General features: G+C 34.8%; 1 protein-coding gene across 1 annotated transcript in view; it reads left to right on the top strand.

The window, feature by feature from the left end:
* The window catches only part of EFR3A (EFR3 homolog A), a 102,896-nt gene that overhangs the window by 26,516 nt on the left and 54,403 nt on the right, over positions 1 to 21,977 (top strand). The window contains exons 2-6 of the mRNA XM_045560451.1: positions 10,531 to 10,607; positions 13,598 to 13,725; positions 14,946 to 15,096; positions 16,992 to 17,113; positions 21,665 to 21,814. Of these exons, the coding sequence (XP_045416407.1) occupies positions 10,531 to 10,607; positions 13,598 to 13,725; positions 14,946 to 15,096; positions 16,992 to 17,113; positions 21,665 to 21,814 (628 nt within the window). The remainder of the gene's footprint in view (positions 1 to 10,530; positions 10,608 to 13,597; positions 13,726 to 14,945; positions 15,097 to 16,991; positions 17,114 to 21,664; positions 21,815 to 21,977) is intronic.

The raw sequence follows: 21,977 nt of genomic DNA, 5'->3' as shown, positions 1-21,977 counted from the left end.
CCAGAGATTGATTCAGAAGGTCTGGGGCCAGGGAGTATTCACTTTTCAAAATACTACAAGAGATTCTTCAGAAGGCTCTTGGCCACCATTTCAGAAACATTGTACTATGGAAACATGATAGGATTTATTCTGAGGTGATCTTTTGCCATAAGAGAATAAATACATTTGGAGTAGACTTTTGTGAAGGTTGATTTTGTTAGGGAGTTAGAAGTGGTGGTAATTGTTCTTAGAGATGTGTCAGTGGTAAGAATTTGGTAGATAAATCGGTATAAGTAGGTTTATATAAATCTACCTAGAGACTGAGGGTGAATTCAGTCATTTGCCATTATTATGGTTTTGTTTGCATCTCTGTTTTTAGTAAAGGAATTACTTCCTTCATTTTCTGTAACATTGATTTCTTACAATCTTGATATATTTTAAAGGTCCTGATGTCAGATACCAGTTTTATAAATATTTGCACATTTCACAATGCCTATCTTAGTACCTTGAATATAGTAGACATTTTCTAAAACATTTTAATTATAAATGTTCAGTTAATGAGTTTTTTATGAAATTATTGCATTATTTTATATACAGCATTATGGTTGTAGTTACTGTATATGAGAAAAATTAAAGAGCTAGGTAAACTCTTAGAGTTTTTTGTTTGTTTGCCTGTTCTTTCTTTCCCCCCTCTCCAATCTTCCGTGTTTCTTTTTTTCCTTTCCCTTATCTGCCCTGACTGGATTATTTGTTCCTTTTCCTCTTTTTGTAGCTGTAACTGAAAATATGACTACTTCATTTGATGCCTTTATACATGTTCCAATACTCAAGAGAATTAGTAGGATAATCCTAGGGTCCTGGTTTGCCTGGGATGATCAAAGTTTATGCCACTGGTCCTGGCATAATTGAAAATAGCACCTTCAGTTACCCTCAAGATATGAAATTATATAAGTACCTTTAAACTTTGAAACCATCTAAAGGAGTGATTTGCAAATTGAGTTCTTGCCTTCACTTGTTCATTGGGGCCCATCAGAGCCTCCACAATCTTGTTTTTCATTGTATTAATATTATTAGCTCTTTCTGTGTTTGATTCCTAATTGTAAGCATTTTCTAGGTTCCCAATTATGAGTGTCATCTATCAAGTAGTACTAGTAACATCTTTATTTTTGATGAGAAGTTTTGTGTTTTGTATGTAGAATTTTTAATTTAATAGTATTTTTGAACTGTACAAGATTTTGGCTGTCTCAAGAAATGTTTGCCTTTTCAAAATGGTTTTGAAATGAGTGACAATTCCTGGGCCATTAGCTTATGTCCAAGCATTGATATATTAAAAAAACAGTTTTCAAAAAGACATTTAACAGTGTTCCATGGTGTTCCATAAAAATTTGTTCAGGTTTTTTAAGCGTCCTTTACAGGAGATAGTCAACTTATAAGCAGGCTAACTGAAGGGAAAGTTGTAAATTCAGTTTCTTTTGTCCTCTTTCAAATTAAAGGAAACTGTCACCAAAAACACTGATCTCAATTTTTGTTTATTTTAAAGAACTTCTTTTCTTTTTAAAGTAAAATACCCCTATACTTTTTGTCCAGCTTTGTTATTTTGTATATTTACCAAGATTTCCTCTGAGAAGTAGAAACTAAGTGCCTATAGAAAGCTCCAAAAATATTGATTGGTTGAAATATACTCTAGAAGTGGAAACCATCCCCATAATAATATGACTTTGCCAATTGTTTCCCTAACTGAACATTCAATAATGTTGTTGTTTTTGCCAGCTGGTGTTTTTGTTAGACTGTGTTTTAGTAGGACTCTTAAAACACATTAGTACTTAAGACTATTAGGTGCACTTTCAGTTCTATTATAAATTCTGCATAGTCTGATTTGCCTTTTGCCTTTCCTCTGTTTTTCTCCCTCTTAATCATGATCCCTAACATTTATCTTAGACCACTACACAATTACCTCTCTCCTCCAAAACATATTAATTGTGCAAAGTAAATATCAATGTAATAGTACCATGGTTTGCATTGAAGAAGAAAGTTACTGCTTAACATACTTTTTAAAAAAATAATTGAAACCATTGAACATTTGATCCTTTTTGTAATTCTAACAGTACTACTGACATTATTATAGAGGGCATTAGTCAATATTTTATATATTAAAAAAGGGAATCACATACTATAATATTTCAGTTTTCAGTTCTATATCATCTGATTACTTACCTCCAGAGACTGGGAGATAGGAGTAGTCTCCTTGCCCAGACTCTGCCTTCTGAGCACATTTGAAAATGATCTGTGACATGCAGGGTCCAGGGATATTGTCTTAGAAATAGGGATGAACCATGCAGTGTTCTATGGTGGTGAGGCAGAGGTATGAGTAGTTTTCTTTCCTGGTTGCAGCTCTGGTTTCCGTGTTACCCACTGGATTGTTTTTTACTTATTTTGCAAGCTAAGCCATCATCAGATGAAATGAATAGGCAATTATATTTTCTGATTTTAATATTTTAGGCTTTTTTCCAAATGATGATTCTAGAAGCTTTTCAGTAAAATCTCTCAGAATGATATTTTCTAAAAGCCAGGATTATTCGGTATTTTATTGCTTTTGTCCTTGGGTAACTCTGCTGAGTGATACATAGTTTTTTCCGATACATATGATAGTATACAGTAAAGTTAACTCTAGGTGTAAATCTATAAATCAACTACTTAGAAGTGGTAGAATGTCTCATTAATACTTTTTAAACTTAAAAGTTGTAATAGTGGGAAAAAAATCAGATATAGAGTATAGACCAATCACTAGTTGTGTAACAAAAAAAGAGGTGCTGTTTTTTTCTACAGGCAGTATTCCAAAATGGTTTGAAAAAGTATACTAGAGTTTTGTCTGTATTATGCCTATTGTAGAGCAAAGTATTGCAATGCAAGGGGAAAGCCATCTTTTAAAACAGAATTGGAGCTTTAATTCTACTTATTGTCTGTTCTTTTCTTTTCCATAAGGTTTGTGTGCCTGGGAATAAAACACAAGTAGTGAAATTGAGAATGAAAGGAGAGAAGATACAGAATTACATGTGGAAAGAATCATGTAATAAAATACTCCTCTAATGGATTAAAATCCTTTTAAAAGGAACACTTTCCTGAAGATAAGACTATTTTGTTCCCTTTCCTTTGACCCCATATCTATTTAGCCACCAAACTCTTTTTATGCTCCCCACGTTCCTTTCGAAGCTCTGGGTCCCTGGAATATGTGTTTTGTTTTTTCCAAGTGCCATCCTCCATCTTGGCGCTTGCATTATTCCATTTGATTGTGGTTGTCTTTCACATTCCCGCTCTCCTGTAGTTCAGTCCTGCTTATTCTTCAAGGGAGCCCTCCGCATTCTAGCTCAAGTCCCATATCCTTAGCAAAACTCTCTTTACTTGAGCTGGAAGTATTTGTTTTCTCTCTTTTCTGAATCTCTGTGGCCCTCGTGGCCATCTGGTCCATTTGACATTGCATATCTTGTCCTAAAATGTCCAAATCTTGTTTTAAAACTTCATTTTTAAGCGTTTGTCTTTTCAAGTATGTAGGTAGTTACCTTTTAAATTCCTTATAGAATAGTCTTAGCACAGTGTCCTGAATGCCAAATAACACCCATATTATAGGCTATGTATATATTATATAGAAAGTGTTTTGGTACTTGGAAAGGGTAGATGTGAGTGTGTCTATAATATTACCAAATCTTTCTTATTAAATGAAGTAAATGTCTTTTTCTGACATTAACTGAATGAGCAACTTGACTTTTAATTTTAACCTTGAAGGGAATATATGTGAGGCAGACTCTTTTAAGTGCTTCTGGACACCACAGAACTAGAGTTTTTGCTGTGATGAATTTTTTTAAATCTTCTAAGAGAAAATCTGTCTCTTTTTACCTTAATTGCTGGTGGCCTCTGTTAGACCTAAAAATAAAACATGAATTGTTAAAAGTGATTCAGTTGACATTGTTATCTGTTGGAAAATTCATATTGTTCTGACATGTATTTGGTGTTTTGTGGTAGACAGTGTACTTCATTATAATTTGGTTTGATTTTTATAGTACATAGGAGCAGATATTAAACCCTTTTGTTTTTTAATAGAGATGGGATCTCACTGTGTTGCCCAGGCTGAAGTGCACTGGCATGATCATAGCTCACTGCAGCCTCCAATTCCTGGGCTCAAACCATCCTCCAACCTCAGTCTTCCAAGAGTAGCTGGGACTATAGGTGCAAGCCACCATGCCTGGCTAACCTCATTTTATACATCAGTGAATTTTGTGTCCTCATTTATATAGTGAAAAACATTTTTGTAAATGTCTGCTTTATGCCAGACATGCACAGTAATGAGTAAGATATGTAGGCTTTGCATTTGAGGGATTCATATTATAACGTGTGCATGTATATATATGTGTGTGTGTATGCATATATATATAACACATATATATATATGACACAATAAATTGTTACAGTTGCTATGACAGAAATATATAGTGAGGGCATAAGAGCCCAAATTCCAGTAATTGTAGCCACTGCCATTTAAAAGTATGAAATTTAGTGGGCCCTAAATATGTCAGTGTATTTCCAGCATGTTACATATAAGAATTAAATGAGTTAATATAATTGCTGTATAGAAGGTACTATTACTTCTGCTTCTAATACTGTTATTTTCTATTTGATCATGAAACAAACCTAACTCAAAGTCATGCAGGCAGTTTCCATAATAGAATCTAAGTAAGCATTCTTCAACACCAGTGACAGTGTTACAAAGTGTTAGCATTTTTGTTTTGGAGGATAGCTTTATCCCAAGTACCCAGTGGCATGGTAACATTTAGTTTAATATTGAAGACATTAATCTTTTCAGTTAATTTAAATTATCATTGAGTAACATAGTCAATTGAATGTGAAAATTGCTTATTTTAAAAGGGGTCTTTTTTTAATTACCCAAATCCCCTAACTACGCGTAGGAAAACAAACATTATCACAAACTGGAGGTACTCAGTGATGGACCAGCTCTCCTAATAGTGGTTCTCAGTATGCAGAATTCTCCTAGCACGTTTATGTGCCACATACGAGATCCATACTATGAGTTTAGCTTTGAGGTTCTCCATGCAGCGGCTCACGTTCTTCTATGAATGCCTCTTTGAGCCTGGGTGGGTGGAAATTAACATCTCACCATCAAAGGAGAAGGATGTTTCCTCTCCTAGAGATGGATTCACCTCACTCTTGTGTAAGGGCTAAGAGACATTGCAGAATCCACATGAGAATGATGTTAGGGACCCAACAAGAAGAAATTTTCTTGGGGTAGTAAGTAGAAAAAAAATAAACTGCTATGTCTACTATACTTTCTCAACACAGAACACTTCTGTGACCAAATGTGTGGGGGATTTTCCCCACACACCAAGCAAGCAGTTCTCCAGGTGGGTGTCCTATAATTTAATTTCATCTGACACTATCTGCCTGGAGATAGTGTCAAATCCTACAGGTTGAGGACTCTGCCCCCCACTTCTGATGCTGACTGAAAACCCCAGGTTGTTTTTTCTGTGCTTCTCAAGACCACTTATAAATTGGGGTTCCCACCACTCCCTCCTGGGGTTTGACTAATTTGCTAGAGTGCCTCACAGAATTTAGGGAACTGACAACCTCCAGGGAGGGGAAGGGGCTGATATTTACATTGGTTATCAGAGGTCAGTGATTTAATCAACCATGCTTATATAATGAAGCCTCCATAAAACCCCAAAAGCACTGGGTTTGGATGAGCTTCCAGCTAGCTGAACATGTGGAGGTTCCTGGAGGGTGACTCACAGGAGAGAGCACGGAAACTCTTTGCCCCTTCTCCCATACCTGGCCCCATGCATCTCTTCCACCTGGCTATGGGTCAGTATCCTTCGTAATATGCTTTATGATAAACCAGCACAATTGTAAGTAAAGTGTTTCCCTAAGTTCTGTGAGCCACTCTACTAAATTAGTTGAACCCCAGGGAGGGAGTGGTGTTTCTTTTAGTAGTTTCATAATTTCAGGTCTTAGATTTAAGTCTTTAATCCATTTTGATTTGATTTTTTTTATATGGTGTTTGTTCTGCATGTGGAAATCCAGTTTCCCCAGCATCATTTATTGAGGAGACTGTCCTTTCCCACTGTATGCTCTTGGCACCTTTGTCAAAGATAAATTCACTATAGATGTGTGGATTTATTTCTGGGTTCTCTGTTCTGTTCCATTGGTCTATGTGTCTGTTTTTATGCCGGTACCATGCTGTGGTTACTACAGCTCTGTAGTATAATTAGAAGTTGAGTACTGTGATTCCTCCAGTTTTGTTCTTTTTGCTCAGGATGGCTTTGGCTACTCTGGGTCTTTTGTGGTTCCATATAGACTTTAGGATTATTTTTTTCTATTTCTGTGAAGAATGTCATTGGTATTTTGATGGAGATTGCATTGAATCTGTAGATTGCTTTGGGTAGTATGAACATTTTAAGAATATTGATCGTTCCGGTCCATGAGCATGGAATATCTTTCCATTTTTGTTGTATTCTCTTCAATTTCTTTCATCAATGTTTTATACTCTTTATCATAGAGATCTTTCACTTCTTTGGCTAAGTTTATTCCTAGGTATTTTATTTTATTTGTAGCTATTGTCAATGGGATTACTTTTGTGGCTTCTTTTTCAGATTGTTTACTGCTGACATATAGAAATGCTACTGATTATTGTATGTTGATTTTGTATCCTGTAACTTTGCTGAATTTGTTTATCAGTTCTAATAGTTCTTTTGTGCCGTCTTTAGGTTTCTCTCGATATAAGATCCTATCGTCTGAAAACAAGGATAATTTGACTTCTTCCTTTCCAATTTGGATCCCCTTTATTTCCTTCTCTTGTCTGATTCTTCTAGCTAGAACTTTCTGTACTATGTTGAATAACAGTGGTGAGAGTGGGCATCCTTATTCCAGGTACTTTTTATATTATTAATTTAGTACCCCTAACCATGAGAGGTAGGTAATAGGATTTTCCTGTTCACTTACTAAGGCTCAGAGAGCCTTGTAGAACAGATTGCTCCAAGCTTGTCTGTACCCTACTGTGACAATCAGCTTGGCACTTTTTTTTTTTTTGGTCGTAATTTTTCTCCGTGCCTGAGTTCTATTTCCCCATAGTTATCCCACTTGAGCCTTCTTGTTTCACATTCTCCCTTGTGTATCATAATCAGGGGTCTGAATTCTATATGCTGTAGAAGGAGAATAGTGGATAACATTCTCCTTTATGTGGTAGAATTAAATTTAAATGAAGAATTTTTATTGCTTAGACTTGCCAGTTGTTTGAGGCTTTCTGTGATACGCTCATTCCTTTTTTCCTTTGGAAAAGGGGAAGTTGGGAAGAGGTCAAAAATAGGATGGTATTAGAACCTAAGTGAGTTTGTTGAAAGGGGTCAGAAACTAGGATAGGGAGGGATTAAAGGAATGCTTTAAGGAAAAAGTATTTAAGTAGGCTTACTTTCTTATTTTAACTGTATGAAATTCTACTTTTATTAAACTAGCAATACAAGTACTTTAGTAGTACCTTATTTAAGCTAATTGGCTTTGCTAGCAGAATTTGATATGTATATTATCAAGTTCTTGATAGCTTTATATTTGATGTCAATGACAAGTTAGATAAGTTACAGTACTTAAGTGTCCTCTGGTAATTAATTAGAAGTAACGTGAAATAGTGTACTTCCTGAACAGTAGGTAAAGGGATCTAGAGACAGAAAGATCAACTCGAAAATACTCTTACACAACATGAAGGACTATGTTCAGGTACCTGCAGCTGAACTCGAAAAGCCTTATGAATTTACTTCAACAAGGCAGTCAACTACATTTCTATACTTGAGTAGGTACAATGATTTTATTTTACTTGTGATATTCGTGTGTACAGCACTCTCTTATTTAAAATATAGAGTAATATCTTTTGTGATTATTATTGCCAGTCATTTCAACCTTATATTGTCTTGGATATAATTTTATAGAGACCTGAGTAAATTGAAAATTCTGTGTCTTCCTTACAGTGGGTAGCTTTTCATTTATAATAAATGGTCAAGAAGGTGTTTTTGTTTTGTTTTGGGCCTTCCTGAAAAAGTAACTGTGATCATTTTTCCCTATATGGCAGTGTACTCCATCTGTTAGGCACACACATTCCTGTCATCATGTTCTTTGGTCATGATTTGTAGAAAGCTAAAATGTTTAAAAGTTATTAGATATTGTCTGGTACTTTTCTGGTTCCAAACAAAGCATAGAATTATTTTTTCTACATCTGCAAAAAATGGCGTTGGTATTTTGATGGGGATTGCACTGAATCTGTAAATCACTTTGGGTAGTATGGACATTTTAACAATGTTGATTCTGCCGATCCATGAGCATGATATGTTTTAACAACATCTGCAATTTCCTTTCTCAGTGATTCCTCTTTCTCTTTTTAGAGATCTTTTACTTCCTTGGTTAAATATATTCCTAGGTATTTTATTTTCTTTGTAGCTATTGCGAAAGGTATTGAGTCTTTGATTTGATTCTCAGCTTGACTATTGTTTGTGTATAGGAATGCTGTTGATTTATGTATGTTAATTTTGTAGCCTGAGACTTTACTGAATTTATTTATCAATTCCAGGAGTCTCTTGGTAGAATCTTTGGGGTTTTCTAGATATAAGATTGTATCGTCAGCAAAGAGTGATAGTTTGATCTCCTCTTTCCTCATTTGGATACCCTTAATTTCCTTCTCTTGCCTGATTGTTCTGGCTAGGACTCCCAGCACCATGTTGGTACTTGAATTTAGTGTGACAGTTACCTCTGAAGTTAGGCGATCTGGATTGTAATCACAGCTCCTCAAATCCTAACCAGCTTTGTGATATTGGGCAACAATCAGCCTCTCTATGCCTGTTTCCTCGTTATCCAATGGAGGTGATAATAACCATCCCGCAGAGTTGCTATAGGAGTGAATGGATAATGTTATGAAGTCCTTAGTAGAGTGTTGTGCATGTCATGCTCAGAAAATGGCATTTACCCCTACTGGTACTGATACTTTCATTGAAAGCTTTTTGTGAACCGTGTGTGAAATTTACTGTGATTTTTAAATGAGTAGTTTACAGCAAAGGTTTTTGCATTGTTGGGAATACTGTGTTAAGGGCCCTCAATCACATTCTGCTTACCCTTCCCTCTCTTACTGCATTACTAATAACAGCTACCATTCTACTGAGTTCTTACTTAATAGGAACTTTACATACAATTTTATTTACTTTTCACAATAATTATGACGAAGGCATTATCACGTCTATTTTTACTGATGAGGACACATAGGTGTAGCAAGACAAATAATCTGCCCACCCAGCTGGACAATGGAAGACCTTGGATTCCCCTCACATCTGTCTGACTCCAAAGCTCCTCCTCTTTACCCCGGTGCAGCCTGTTTGGCATTTTGCTGCTTGCTTATATCTCCCCCAGTAGACCTAAGCTTCCTGAAAGTGAGAACTGGATATTGTTTGTGTTCCAATTTCTCATTTATTTTTCAGGCTTCTTTAAACTAAAAGCAATGTATAGTGTATAACATCAGAAAGTGTCAGTGTAAGTGAAACTTAATAGCTTATTAAGAACCTTCTCTTATTGAAAATAACAAAATTTCCCATTTTGACAGGAAACTTAAAGTATTAGGACTTGTTTTTCAGTCTCACTGCCAGTCTTCTCCATGATAACAATATGAATTTACTATATTTGGCCTTGCATTAGTGTTAGCAAAGTATTCACCGTAATCTTCTTTTCAGGTTCAAAGCTTCTTTCAGCATTGCAATATCGTACCTGGCTCAGTTCCTGTGTGATAACCATTCAATACATATTTGATTTTAATTTATTTCTATGTTAGTAATAATATTTATCTGAAGTATTTTTAGATTATTCTAATTGCTTCGGATTCATCAGTAAGCAAAACAGTCATTCCCACCTCCATCTGAGCTTATGTCCTGGTGAGAGGAGACAGATGAGGACCAATAAGTACAATAGGAAAATTATTTAATAGGTTCGGTGATAAGTACTATGGGAAAAAGAAAGTAGAGCAGAGTAAGGGTGGTTAGAGAGGGTCATGCGAAGAATTAAAGGAGGTGACAGAGTTAGTGTGGCAGATCTTTGAGCTCGTTCCAGGCCAGGGAACAGAGAACAAAGATCCAAAGGAGAGTGCCTAGCTTGTTGGGATTAGCAGGGAGACCATCGGGGCTGGCGTGGAGTAGATTGGGACAGGCGGGTGGGGCTGTACGGGGAGTCATAAGAGATGAGATCAGAAAGGAAGCAAAGGGGGTTCAGGCTATGTTTTTGCTTTATAGGATGAATTTGGTGTAGGGGAGTGTGTATTACACAAAAATTCTTAGAAGCTGCATGTCTGTGGTGGGGATAAGAAATTTAGCTCTCTCTTTTCTTAGTCACATATTGAATTTGTATGCTTTTTTTCTATTTTTGGCAGTTTGTAGTTTTTATTTTAAATAGCCCATTAATATTCAGAAACTTGAATTTCTATGTCAGTTTACAATATTAATAATCTCTATATTTTTGTTTAAACAGGAGTATGTTGCTGCTGTTCTGCTTTGCGTCCTCGCTATAAACGCCTGGTGGACAACATATTCCCTGAAGATCCAAAAGTAATTTGATCTACATCTACTGATCCTTCTCTTTGCTGACCCATTCTGCCCCCCTGCTGACCTCCCTAAGGTTTCCCTAATTTCATTTCTCTACTTTTACCCTTACATCTCACCATGAATACTATTTTTATTGTTCTCTTTTTTTTTGCTTTTAAATGTCTCATGCTTGCTCTTCTGGTTTCCAGATCCTTTTATAGATTAGGCACAAATCTGGAATGATGGACAGTTGATGTTCTTTTTTAGTGCTTAATCTAAGTAACACTGATTAAAAATTTATGAACCCAGTGCCAGATTATACTAAGTGCTCAGGATACAACTGTGAATTCAGACATGGTTTTCTGCTCTCACCAAGCATGTAGATAAGTAAATTGGTAATTACAATATTGTGTGAAAAAAATGTTGTGATAGAGAAATGAAGTACAGGCTGCTACTGGCGTGGATAGGAGTGATATCTAATTTAGGTTGAAGAAAAGAAAGGCCTGGAGAGAATGAAATGTTAGTTAAGAGCCAAAAAATAAATGGAGATTGGGCACAGAGTTTTTAGAATAGACTTGAGAGGGAAAGGGAGACTGTACCAGGCAGAATTTTTTTTCTTTTTACTTAAATACTGTTTAATTTTTTCATAAAAATTATTTGTGAAGATTACTAGTTTCAAAGCAACTGAGTTTGAGTGATTTTGTGGCATTGCCTTAAACTTTGTACGACTCCATTAGTCTTGTGTTAAATGGATATGAACAAAAAATGTTACATGCGTTTTGACTTTCAGAATTTGCTTTATTTTAAAATATAACCAACTGTAGAAATCTTTTGGTTATCTCAGTATTAACTTAATGTTGATATATCTCATTTTTAATCAATTCTGTTTAACACATTGACTGCCACACTAGAACAAAAAGATTTTTCCTTGGGGCCACGGTGTTTTATTATGAAAACAGAATAAAAACTTCAAAGACAGAATGACCTTTCTAATGAAAAATTTAATGAAAAACAAAATTTATTGACTTCTATTCATTTAATCCACATTTTTAGAATTAATTTTTCAGTATTGATTGTAACAATAAGAACATCAAGAAGTGAGATGTTCATGAACCAACTGCAGGGTTTTGCCCAGGTTTTCCTTCACGAAGCCCCAGGCTCAGTACTAGCTTGAGTTAAATACAACTCACATGGCAGTTAATGTGTTAAACATTCAGATATATTATAGAGGAGATGAATAAATTAAATATTATTGGCTGCCAGATATTCTGGATAATTTGTGGCATATTAAAAACCCTAAGTAGGGTACTTGTCTTTAAGGACCTTTCCATACATTGACGGACATAAAGCAAAAACATACTAAATATTAAATCACAGTGCATAAATCAAGAAGTAAAATGTGAAGTAAATCAGGAACCTCTAAAGCAGGGAGGTATCACTGTGAGCTGGCAATGTCTGGGAAGCATTCTTAGAGGAAATGAGATTTGCTGACCTTTGAAGGATGTATACCATCTGGAGAGGTAGAAAAAATTAATCTCTTCATTGCAAGTGAGGGGAAAGAGAAAAAGCTTGGGAAAGTAAGGGCTGCATTTGAGGTCTAGAGCAAGTTAATCCATTAGACTTCAAATGAAGGTTCATGTAGTCTAATTGTAGCATGTAATGGGGAGCAATAGTGTTGACCATGAGGTCTGATTTGAAATTTCGGATATGTCAGTCGATAAACTGAATAGTTAAATCATTATTTTCCTGAGGCATCTGGGACATATGGTTACTGAAGATAGGGTGGAGACCAGATTGTGGAAGAATGTGAATGACAGGCAAGGCGTCTACTTTACCCACTTTAATTTGTAGATAGTGAGGATGTATTAACCACCTGATCATGGGAGTGACAATAGATAAATTAGAGAATGGTTACAGAAAGAATCTTTATTTTTGCTAAGAATTTAGTTAAGATTTATTAAAAGAGCAATCTGTAAAATAAGATTTAGAAAAAAGAAAAGATTTACATGAAAATGGCATACGTATAGCAACTATTATGCAACTTGCCTTAAATTCTAGTCTGATGGCTTCTACCTTCTATGACAAAGAAAAGAGCTCATTTGCTGTCAGAGAGGGAAGAGAGGTGGTGAAGTAGCAAGTTTGAGGAAAATATGGTAGGTACAAAATACGAGAGAGTGACTCCAGTAGGGAAACAGAAAAATAGAGAAAATTGAAGTAGAAAACACATATCTATAAGATTTTTAATTGTAGATTCACCATCTTAACATAATTTTTCTTTCTCCCTTTCCATCTCTTCTAAGATTCCTAAGCAGCATTTAGTTGCTTGGACTACATATGGCCAAATTTAGGATGATGGTTGACTTGTGATTGTATGAGGATGGGGAGAATCATTAGACCTGTTACACATCATCTTTTAGAGGGCAGAGACAAATGGCAGTTTTAAAATCCCATGTCAGGGATCCATTGTTCCTTTTTTAAATACATTGTATAAGCATAGATTGATAGAGTTCTGAATACTTTCTCATTCTTTAATTACAGCAGAACTTTGTAATGATATCAGCAAATTCTGAATCATTAAAACATTTGTTCACTGTTGTATATCTAAAGGAATAAAATATGCTTAATAGTATAACACTTAAAATTTTTCTTTGAAATCTTTTCATTAAAATACATCCTATTCCCTATATATTGCAGATAATTGAGCTATTTCTCTATAAAGGAAGGTATTAGAGTCTAATTCATTATTTGTGAAGCTACATTCAAATGCTTTGCCTAAATGAGGTGTTTTTTTTTTTAAGTTTTTGAAAGTTCTGTATATCCATAGTGGTGAATATGAGCATTAAGGAGGTTATATACAGAAAGGTTCTATATAAATATGGACATAATTTATACAGAATTTATACAAAATTATAATTTATAATTTATAATCCACAAAGGGAAAATATGAAGCAGGCAATATTTAAAAATACAAAAATATAAGCATATGGATAACCTATTTATCTTGTTCTTTTTAGGATGGCCTTGTGAAAGCTGATATGGAGAAATTGACATTTTATGCAGTATCTGCTCCAGAGAAACTGGATCGTATTGGTTCTTACCTTGCAGAAAGGTTGAGCAGGGATGTTGTCAGGCATCGTTCTGGGTAAGGAAATTAATTGCTGCCAATAGTGATTCTTTGGGAAATTCTTTCTAGGCTAAATCATCCTATAAATTATTTTGCCATCTAGTCAGGCAAAGATAACATATGGGGGATAAAACATTATAATATTATACAGAGAAATATGGAATACCCATGTAGATACTACACCTTTTGTTTTCTGGTGGTCAGGTTTTATGAATAGACTCATGTTAGTTAACAGAGTTACCTTTAGCTTAGGCATCCATTAATTTTTGAAACTTCTCTAATGGAAATAGTAGAAACTAACTCTGTTAGTCTGTCAGTGCAATACTGTATTTTAAAAATCAGTCTCTAAATTGAAAACAAACAGAAAGATCTTGTTAACCAAGTGATTTTGTTTTTCACACACCTTCAGTTTTACCTTTTAGAGGAGTAATAAGAGAGAACTATGTTAGGCTTAGATAATAATGTTCAGAAGATGGAAGTACACTGATTTGGAACTGTGCTAGCTGTATTCCTACCTATAAATAAAGGTCTACCATCTTAATCCATTCTCTAAGATTAAACAGCTGTAACTTTGCAATTTGGATTATACAATACTTTCACATATTGTCATTTTATGATACTAGTTTCTTTGGTTATTCCATTCCCCAAGTGATATATTGGCTTTCTCTACTTCCACTTAGAACATTTTAGTGAGTCTTATGGCACAGGCAGTTTTATAGTTGATTTATTGATGGAAAGTTATCTAAAGACTGAATTTTAGTTTTTAGTATAAGAGTTAAAGTCTGATGAATTGTAAAGTAAAATTTATGAGATATTTCCATGTAATATTCTGTTGTTGCCGATAGTGTTTTGTCTACTCATATTTACAAATATAAGTCGGTTGTTTTGGAGATGTAAGCACATTGCTTTAATAACTATTTTGGGTCAGATACAAATAAATATGGTCAAAGTCTGGAAAATAGAAAATATCTGTATTTATAAAGCAAAATACAAAGGTAATGTTATAGAAACTCTGAGAGAGTTGTTTTAAGGAGAAAATGGAGTAGTACAGTGTAGTTTTAGTATTCTTCAATATAAGGATTATTTTATAATCTACTAAGATCATTAGTGCTGTTACTAAATTTGCCTTTCCTTATTTTCCTCTCTTAAATATACTTATTTCAGTTATTTCAATGGAAAGTACTTGGGAGGATTAAAAGAAATAGAATGGTTTGACATTCTTTTTCTTTTACACTTAGGTATGTTTTAATTGCTATGGAGGCATTGGACCAACTTCTTATGGCCTGCCATTCTCAAAGCATCAAACCATTTGTAGAAAGTTTTCTTCATATGGTGGCAAAGCTGCTGGAATCAGGGGAACCAAAGCTTCAAGTTCTTGGAACAAATTCTGTGAGTAAAAACTATTCTCTTACTAATTTTAAGTTTAATTAGCGTATCTATTAGGTTATTAAGTATGAAATGTCTGATTTCCTTAAGTACTAAAGTTGGACATTTGATATCTCTGTCATTTCACTCTGACAGTTTTTGATTTATTTTTATTATGAAAGTACATCTTCAGTCTTTCAAACACTTTGGTCCCTGGTGCCAGAAAGGTTGGGGTCTGCTGCAGTGTTTAAGGCATTCAACCTTACGTGAATACTGTATGTTCCCATTCAGATTTTTATCAACAACTGACAGAATCATGTATCACATATACTGTTTATGGATAATTAATTTCTGGTATAGAGAGAGGAAGCATAGGAGATGCTGACAGTATGGATTGCAGAGTCCAACTGCCCCAGTTTGAATTATGCCTGCACCCCTCTCTAGCTTCTATCTTGGGCAAGTTATTTAACCTCTCCTTGCCTCAGTTTTTCATTTGTGAAATGAGAATAATAATAGTACCATTCGTATAGGATTATTGTGTGACATAAGTTAATACATATGAAGCTCTTGAAACACTGTTAGTTATTATTGGTAGTATAGTGCTTTTTTTAAAAAAGTGAGAGTATATGAATAAAATCCTCATTCAAAAATCCTTAATATGATTTTGTTTATTTAAGAGGGAAAATATTGGATATTTCCAAATGCAATTAGGTGATAGTGACAAGCTTTGTTTTAGACAAAGGAGCTACTTAGGCTTCTCCTATTTCCTTTACAATTAGGTGAGGAAAGTGTAGGGGAAATGGTTTGATAGTTGGGGGGAAAGTTTTAGTGTACATTCCCAGAAGTTTCTTTACTTGGAGCCAGAAATACCATTAGGATTACTTTCATGAGTCATTTGGGCAAAAGACCAAATTCCCCAGTTGTCTGCTTTGATTTGAGTGAATTTTGTGTTAAATGAAATGTCATATTATCTTGACCAACATTACTGATCTAGTATTCCCTAGTGGCTTAATGTTAATTTATTGGTGGTGCTGAGTGCCAGCTATTGTCAAACATGACTGTACAGATTTAATATTTTTATATTTTTTAATGGTCTTTGTACATTTTAATTTGTTGACATTTGCCTCTTCCTGCTGATGCCAACTCAGTATGACACTAATGGATACTATTTAGGTTTTCCTTTGTTTCAGACATTTTGTGCTAGAAAACTTTTAAGTTTTGCCTCTTTTATATTATAAAGTATAAATATGTACACATAAATACATGTAAATATGTATTTCTTTTTCAAATATAGGAAACTATTGATCATAATATAATATACCTAGATATACACTGATTCAAAAAAGAAAAGTGTTAGATATCGATAAATTGTTATATATAATAATTTTGTTATAAATAATATGTAATGGTAATATATATTAATAATATGCAACATTGTTCATTGTTCAGGTTTTTTTTAAAGAAATAATACTGTATGTGCTAGGTACCTGACATATATTATGTCATATGATTCTCACAAAACCCCTTCAAGCTGCAAATATTATTCCCATTTTCTGCATGATGAATTACAGCTCAATAACTTGTCCAAAGACACAGTGAAGTAATGCTGTATGTAACAGGGGGATTCAATCCTAGGTCTATCTTACCCCAAAGCTTGTGTTCTTTGCAAGGTAAATACTTGTCATTATTGTAGATTAAGACTTAGAGAAAGCATAGATTATTTTTCTTACTTTCCTCCACTTGTTTTCTAAAAGTTTATTATTAAAAAGTTTCTTTTGTGTTTATGTGGTATTTGATATTCTATTTGCGTCTTATTTGGATGTTGTTATTGTAACAATTAATGAAAGTTAAGTGTGTTTGTTCCACACTTTAACAAAGGTTATGTATATATTGTTTATATTGTTATTTTTGTTTTTTAGTTTGTCAAATTTGCAAATATTGAAGAAGATACACCATCCTATCACAGACGTTATGACTTTTTTGTATCTCGATTCAGTGCCATGTGTCACTCCTGTCATAGTGATCCAGAAATACGAACAGAGTATGTATTATTTTACTTTATGATTTATAGGTGGATACCATGTGTACATATTACATAATGATTACCAAAGGAAACAAGAATATGGCTAAAATATAACTTTCCTTTGCTGTTAGAAGTTATAGACTGAAATAGCAAAATGAGACTGGCTTCTCTACTTACTCACCAAAATTCAGTCTTTAGTAGACCCTAGAATGTCACTTCATGTTCCCCCTGCCTGTCTCAGAGCCTGTCCTTCTGTCGTTTCTGCTTTCTTTCTGCTTTCACTCTAATCTGGACACGTGGGGCTCCTGGCTGTTTCTTGAACACTTCAGGCACATCTCCTCAGGTCCTTTGGACACACTAGTCTCTCTGCCTAGAACAGTTCCTTAGGTGCCCACATGGCTTGTTACCTCACTTCATTCAGATGTCACCTTATCACAAGAGTCCTGCCCTGGCCACCCTTTATTTATTAAATATCGGCCCTCCCATCCCACCTGCAGTTATCCTTTACCTTCTTACATCTCTCTGTGTTTCTCACTCCTCTATGGAATAGAAATTCCAGGAGGGCAAGGGCTGTGCTTCGAGGACTGCTGTGTCGCTAGCACTTTGGAGAGTGCCTGGCACATAGTAGGCTCTCAATGAGTACTTTTCAAATGAATAAATAGATAAATTGGATGAATTGAATGAATGTATTCTAATCATTGTCAATGTGAGGTTGTCATAACAACTGTCTGGGGTATTTTTAAACATTTCTTCTAGATGTATCCTAGTAAAAATCTGGAAATTAAATCTGGAGTTAAATCTGCAAACACAGTCTATAGGTTGATAGCTATATAGAAATGAGAAACTTTAAAATTAAGAATTAAAGTCAAAATGACCTTGGTAAATTTAGAAAGTAGTTTGACTGTTACTATAATACACCTAAAAAGCAAGAAATCAACCTTAAATTTAGGCAGTTATTATGGGCAGTTGATAATCAGGATTTTCCATGTTTTGTAATTTTTACTTTTCTTTTAAAATAAATAAAGGAATATGAAGAAATATAACTGGCTTGGAGTATGCAAGCTACAGTGTTCGTTTACATGAAATGAAAACAAGTGTAAACAAGTGTAAAAGTTACTTTAACTTGGAGAAAGAAAGCTGAGAGGCGATTAATAGTTGTTTTCAGATATAAGAGATGGTTTCTTTCTGTGATGCTATTGGTATAATTTTTCCTCAGTATATTATAGATCATTTAGAGTCCTGCTATTATTCCTTTATTATGAAATATAAAGCCTTAGAGGTAGAGATACTATAATTGCCTTATAATAATTAATTTCCTGTTTGTCCCAGTTACCATTAAAATCCTTTTTTTCCCCTCCCTAAAGGACATTTTAAAAATGTTTTATAAAAACTATTCTCTCTCTTCAAAGACTGATGTTAAGTTAATGAGGCAAGAAGATATAAAGATTAAAGAAAATGGTAATTTTTTCCCAAGATTTTGACAGTTTTGCTTTCTTTTAAAATACAGAAAGTATCCAGAATGTATTAATAGTATGCTTTTCTTTAGATAGACATTTCTCAAATTATGGTTAAGGTAAATTTCACATATAAACCAATGTATGTGGAAATACTTCTGATACCCATAATATTTATGAAAGATACATTTAAGAAATTCAAAATTAACATAAGGTATCTTATTTTTAGGTATTTATCGCCCCCTAGTGAAATATCTTGTCTTTAACATTATTTCCACCTGTTTTTCATTAATGTTTACAAAAAGAAATTTGAATTTTTTTTTTTTTTTTTTTTTTTTTTTTTTTTTTTTTTTTTGAGACAGAATCTCACTTTGTTGCCTGGGCTAGAGTGAGTGCCTTGGCGTCAGCCTAGCTCACAGCAACCTCAAACTCCTGGGCTCAAGCGATCCTACTGCCTCAGCCTCCCGAGTAGCTGGGACTACAGGCATGCGCCACCATGCCCGGCTAATTTTTTCTATATATATTTTTAGTTGTCCAGATAATTTATTTCTATTTTTAGTATAGACGGGGTCTTGCTCAGGCTGGTCTCGAACTCCTCGAGCCATCCATCCGCCTCAGCCTCCCAGAGGGCTAGGATTACAGGTGTGAGCCACCGCGCCTGGCCTGAAATTTTCTTTACATAAATAAAAAGGCTTATTATAGTATTTTTTCATAATTCTAGGTCTATCCAATATTTTATGATTTTTTTTTTTTTTTTTGAGACAGGATCTTGCTCTGTCACCCAGGCTATAGTGCAGTGGTGTCATCACAGCTTACTGTAACATCAAACTCCTGGCCTAAAGCAATCCTTCTGCCTCAGCCTCTTGAGTAGCTAGGACTACAGGCACACACCATCATGCCCAGCTAACTTTTCAGTTTTTTGTAGACGTGGGGGTCTCTCTGTGCTGCTCAGGCTGGTCTCAAACTCCTGGCTGCAAACTATCCTCTTACCTTGAGTTACAGGCATGAGCCAGCATACCCAGCCCCCAATATTATATGCTACTTAAAGTTCCACGATGCCAGCATTTCATTTGAATTCACTATAAATCAAATGAGTAAACTAAAATGCTGTAAAATATTTAGAGGGTTCAATTTTTTTCCTGCTTTGCCTTAAATAAAAGCCCCTTTGATTTTCTTCAGGTGTATTTATATTCACTTTTAGGTTCTAACTTAGCTACTTATTAGCAATCGTTTTATTTTTCACCAGTACCCTAGCAAATAGACTCAAGGGCATGTGGGCAGTAGGAGAAGCAGCTGGTAACTATTTGGATTTTCTTAAAATGTTTGCCTTGTAGAACTTGTTCCCACTTGTAAAATCATACATCACAATCTTAAGCTCTAACTCTAATTTTCTGAAGAATCTTTGGCTGTGGTGGAAATCATCATCATCATCATCATCATCATCATGGTTAACAACAGCAGGAGCAGCTAATACTGAGTGCTTACTGTGTGCCAATTATTTGTTTAAGCACTTTACGTGAATTAACTCATTTAAGTCTTCACAACATTTTTTTCTATAGGTATGACAGTTCTAATTTACTGATGGGAAAATTGTAAAATTCCTCTAGGGGTCATGGCTAGAATGTGCTGGTTAGACCAGATATTAAGTCTGGATTGGATACCAGCTGTATAGCTGTAGTAGCTATTGGTAGTTGCTACCATCATGCTCTCCACGACCCCACCATAGGAGGGCACCACCATCTGCTGCTACTCCATTTAGGCTACTGCATCACAAGGCATGATACGTGTGTCAACATGTTTGTTCATATGTTCTGTGCCACTTCGTGCTTGGCCTTCTCTTCACCCAAGGAGTAGCAGCAGGTATGTAAAGCAGACACCTTTTGTAGGAATGTTAGGCTTGCTCACTATGATAGCTGCACAGGAGTCTCTCAAGACTTCTTTATGTTTTAGAAAGCAGCATGTGTAGACACAGCTTTGAAACAGGGAGCCTTTGTGTTTATATCTTCCAATTCATTTTTCTCACTTGTTCAGTGTCATATTATTGCCACCTCCCATTTTCCATCTGCTACTCCTGAATATCTGCATTATCTCCCCATGGGTTTGTGAAGCAGTATCATTCCCTTTCTCATATCTTTGATTCTTTAAACTTATTTACAGTTTTTGGAAGACGATGCTAGGTAAGCTGAATAAACCTCTAATTGGTATTTCAAATACTAGGAAAAAGGAAGGAAGTGACAGTCATATTGGGCCAGAAGGAAGATGTTTTGAGACAAATGGGCCACCAAGTTAGCTCTGCTTGAGACTTTGTTCTTCTATAGCTTTTGTAAGCTGCTTTCTGCTGTCTAGTTACTTGTCTTCTCATTTTTGAACCTATAGATTTTTCTTTTCTTTTTCCTTTTTTTTTTTTTTTTAAGAAGAGTGAGGAGGAGTTTGAGGAAGTTGGGGACTGTGAATTGGGATGGGAGAATAGGGCAGCAGTCTCTCACTTTATTGATAAATTTTAAGTCATGTGATCACATTATTATATGCTAATGTATATATGTCTATAGATGCATGTATATATATAGCTGAGGTTATCCATTTTGATCTTGTTTTTCGTACCTTTCAAAGAACCAGCTTAGTCTTCCATGTAGTTGAACTGAAAGGAGGTGAGTGGCTCAGGGGAAGAAGAGCGAGAGAAGTCTGAAGACACATGAAGGGTGTTCAGGAACAGTGAAATCCTGTTTCCGTTCAGCTTTTGAGACTTCCGGGCAGAAAATGCAGAGCATCTAGTTCATATTAATTTGGATTATTATAATCATCATCATCTTAGTAAAACCTGTGCTTTGGATTTTTTTGTTCAAAAGTAATACATGGACTAGACATTTCTATATTTTACAGTCCTCTTAAGCTATAAATGCTGATTTTGAAAAGATGATAATCAAATAAGCCTATTTTGGACGTATCTCTGTGTCTACCCGAAAATTTTGAGATTTTAATATCTTAGACTAGTGTGTTATTGTAAGATATTTTATTTTATTAAGATAACAGTATTTATTTCACATCCATTCTCTTAGCTAGGCAAACAGACTTGTTTAAATAAAATGTTTTAATAGCTCATTTTCTTTATTTATAGAATCCGAATTGCTGGAATCAGGGGTATTCAAGGCGTGGTTCGCAAAACAGTTAATGATGAACTTCGGGCTACCATTTGGGAACCTCAACATATGGATAAAATTGTTCCATCCCTCCTGTTTAACATGCAAAAGATAGAAGAAGTTGACAGGTACTGAATAAAATGTTAGGGTTGAAGCTGTGTTATTTTTGTATATTTGTGTGTGTGCTTGCTAGGGTAAGAAAGTTTTGTCTTTAATACTAGGAGTTTTGTAAAGTTAAGTGAGTTTAAAAATATGTATATTTCTGGAAAAATAGTCTGTAGTGAAACATTA

This window comes from Lemur catta, chromosome 9 (assembly GCF_020740605.2).
Source record: "Lemur catta isolate mLemCat1 chromosome 9, mLemCat1.pri, whole genome shotgun sequence".
NCBI classification, from domain to species: Eukaryota; Metazoa; Chordata; class Mammalia; order Primates; family Lemuridae; genus Lemur; species Lemur catta.
The sequence above is the reverse complement of the archived record's forward strand: the minus strand, read 5'-3'. Positions and strand labels throughout refer to the sequence as shown.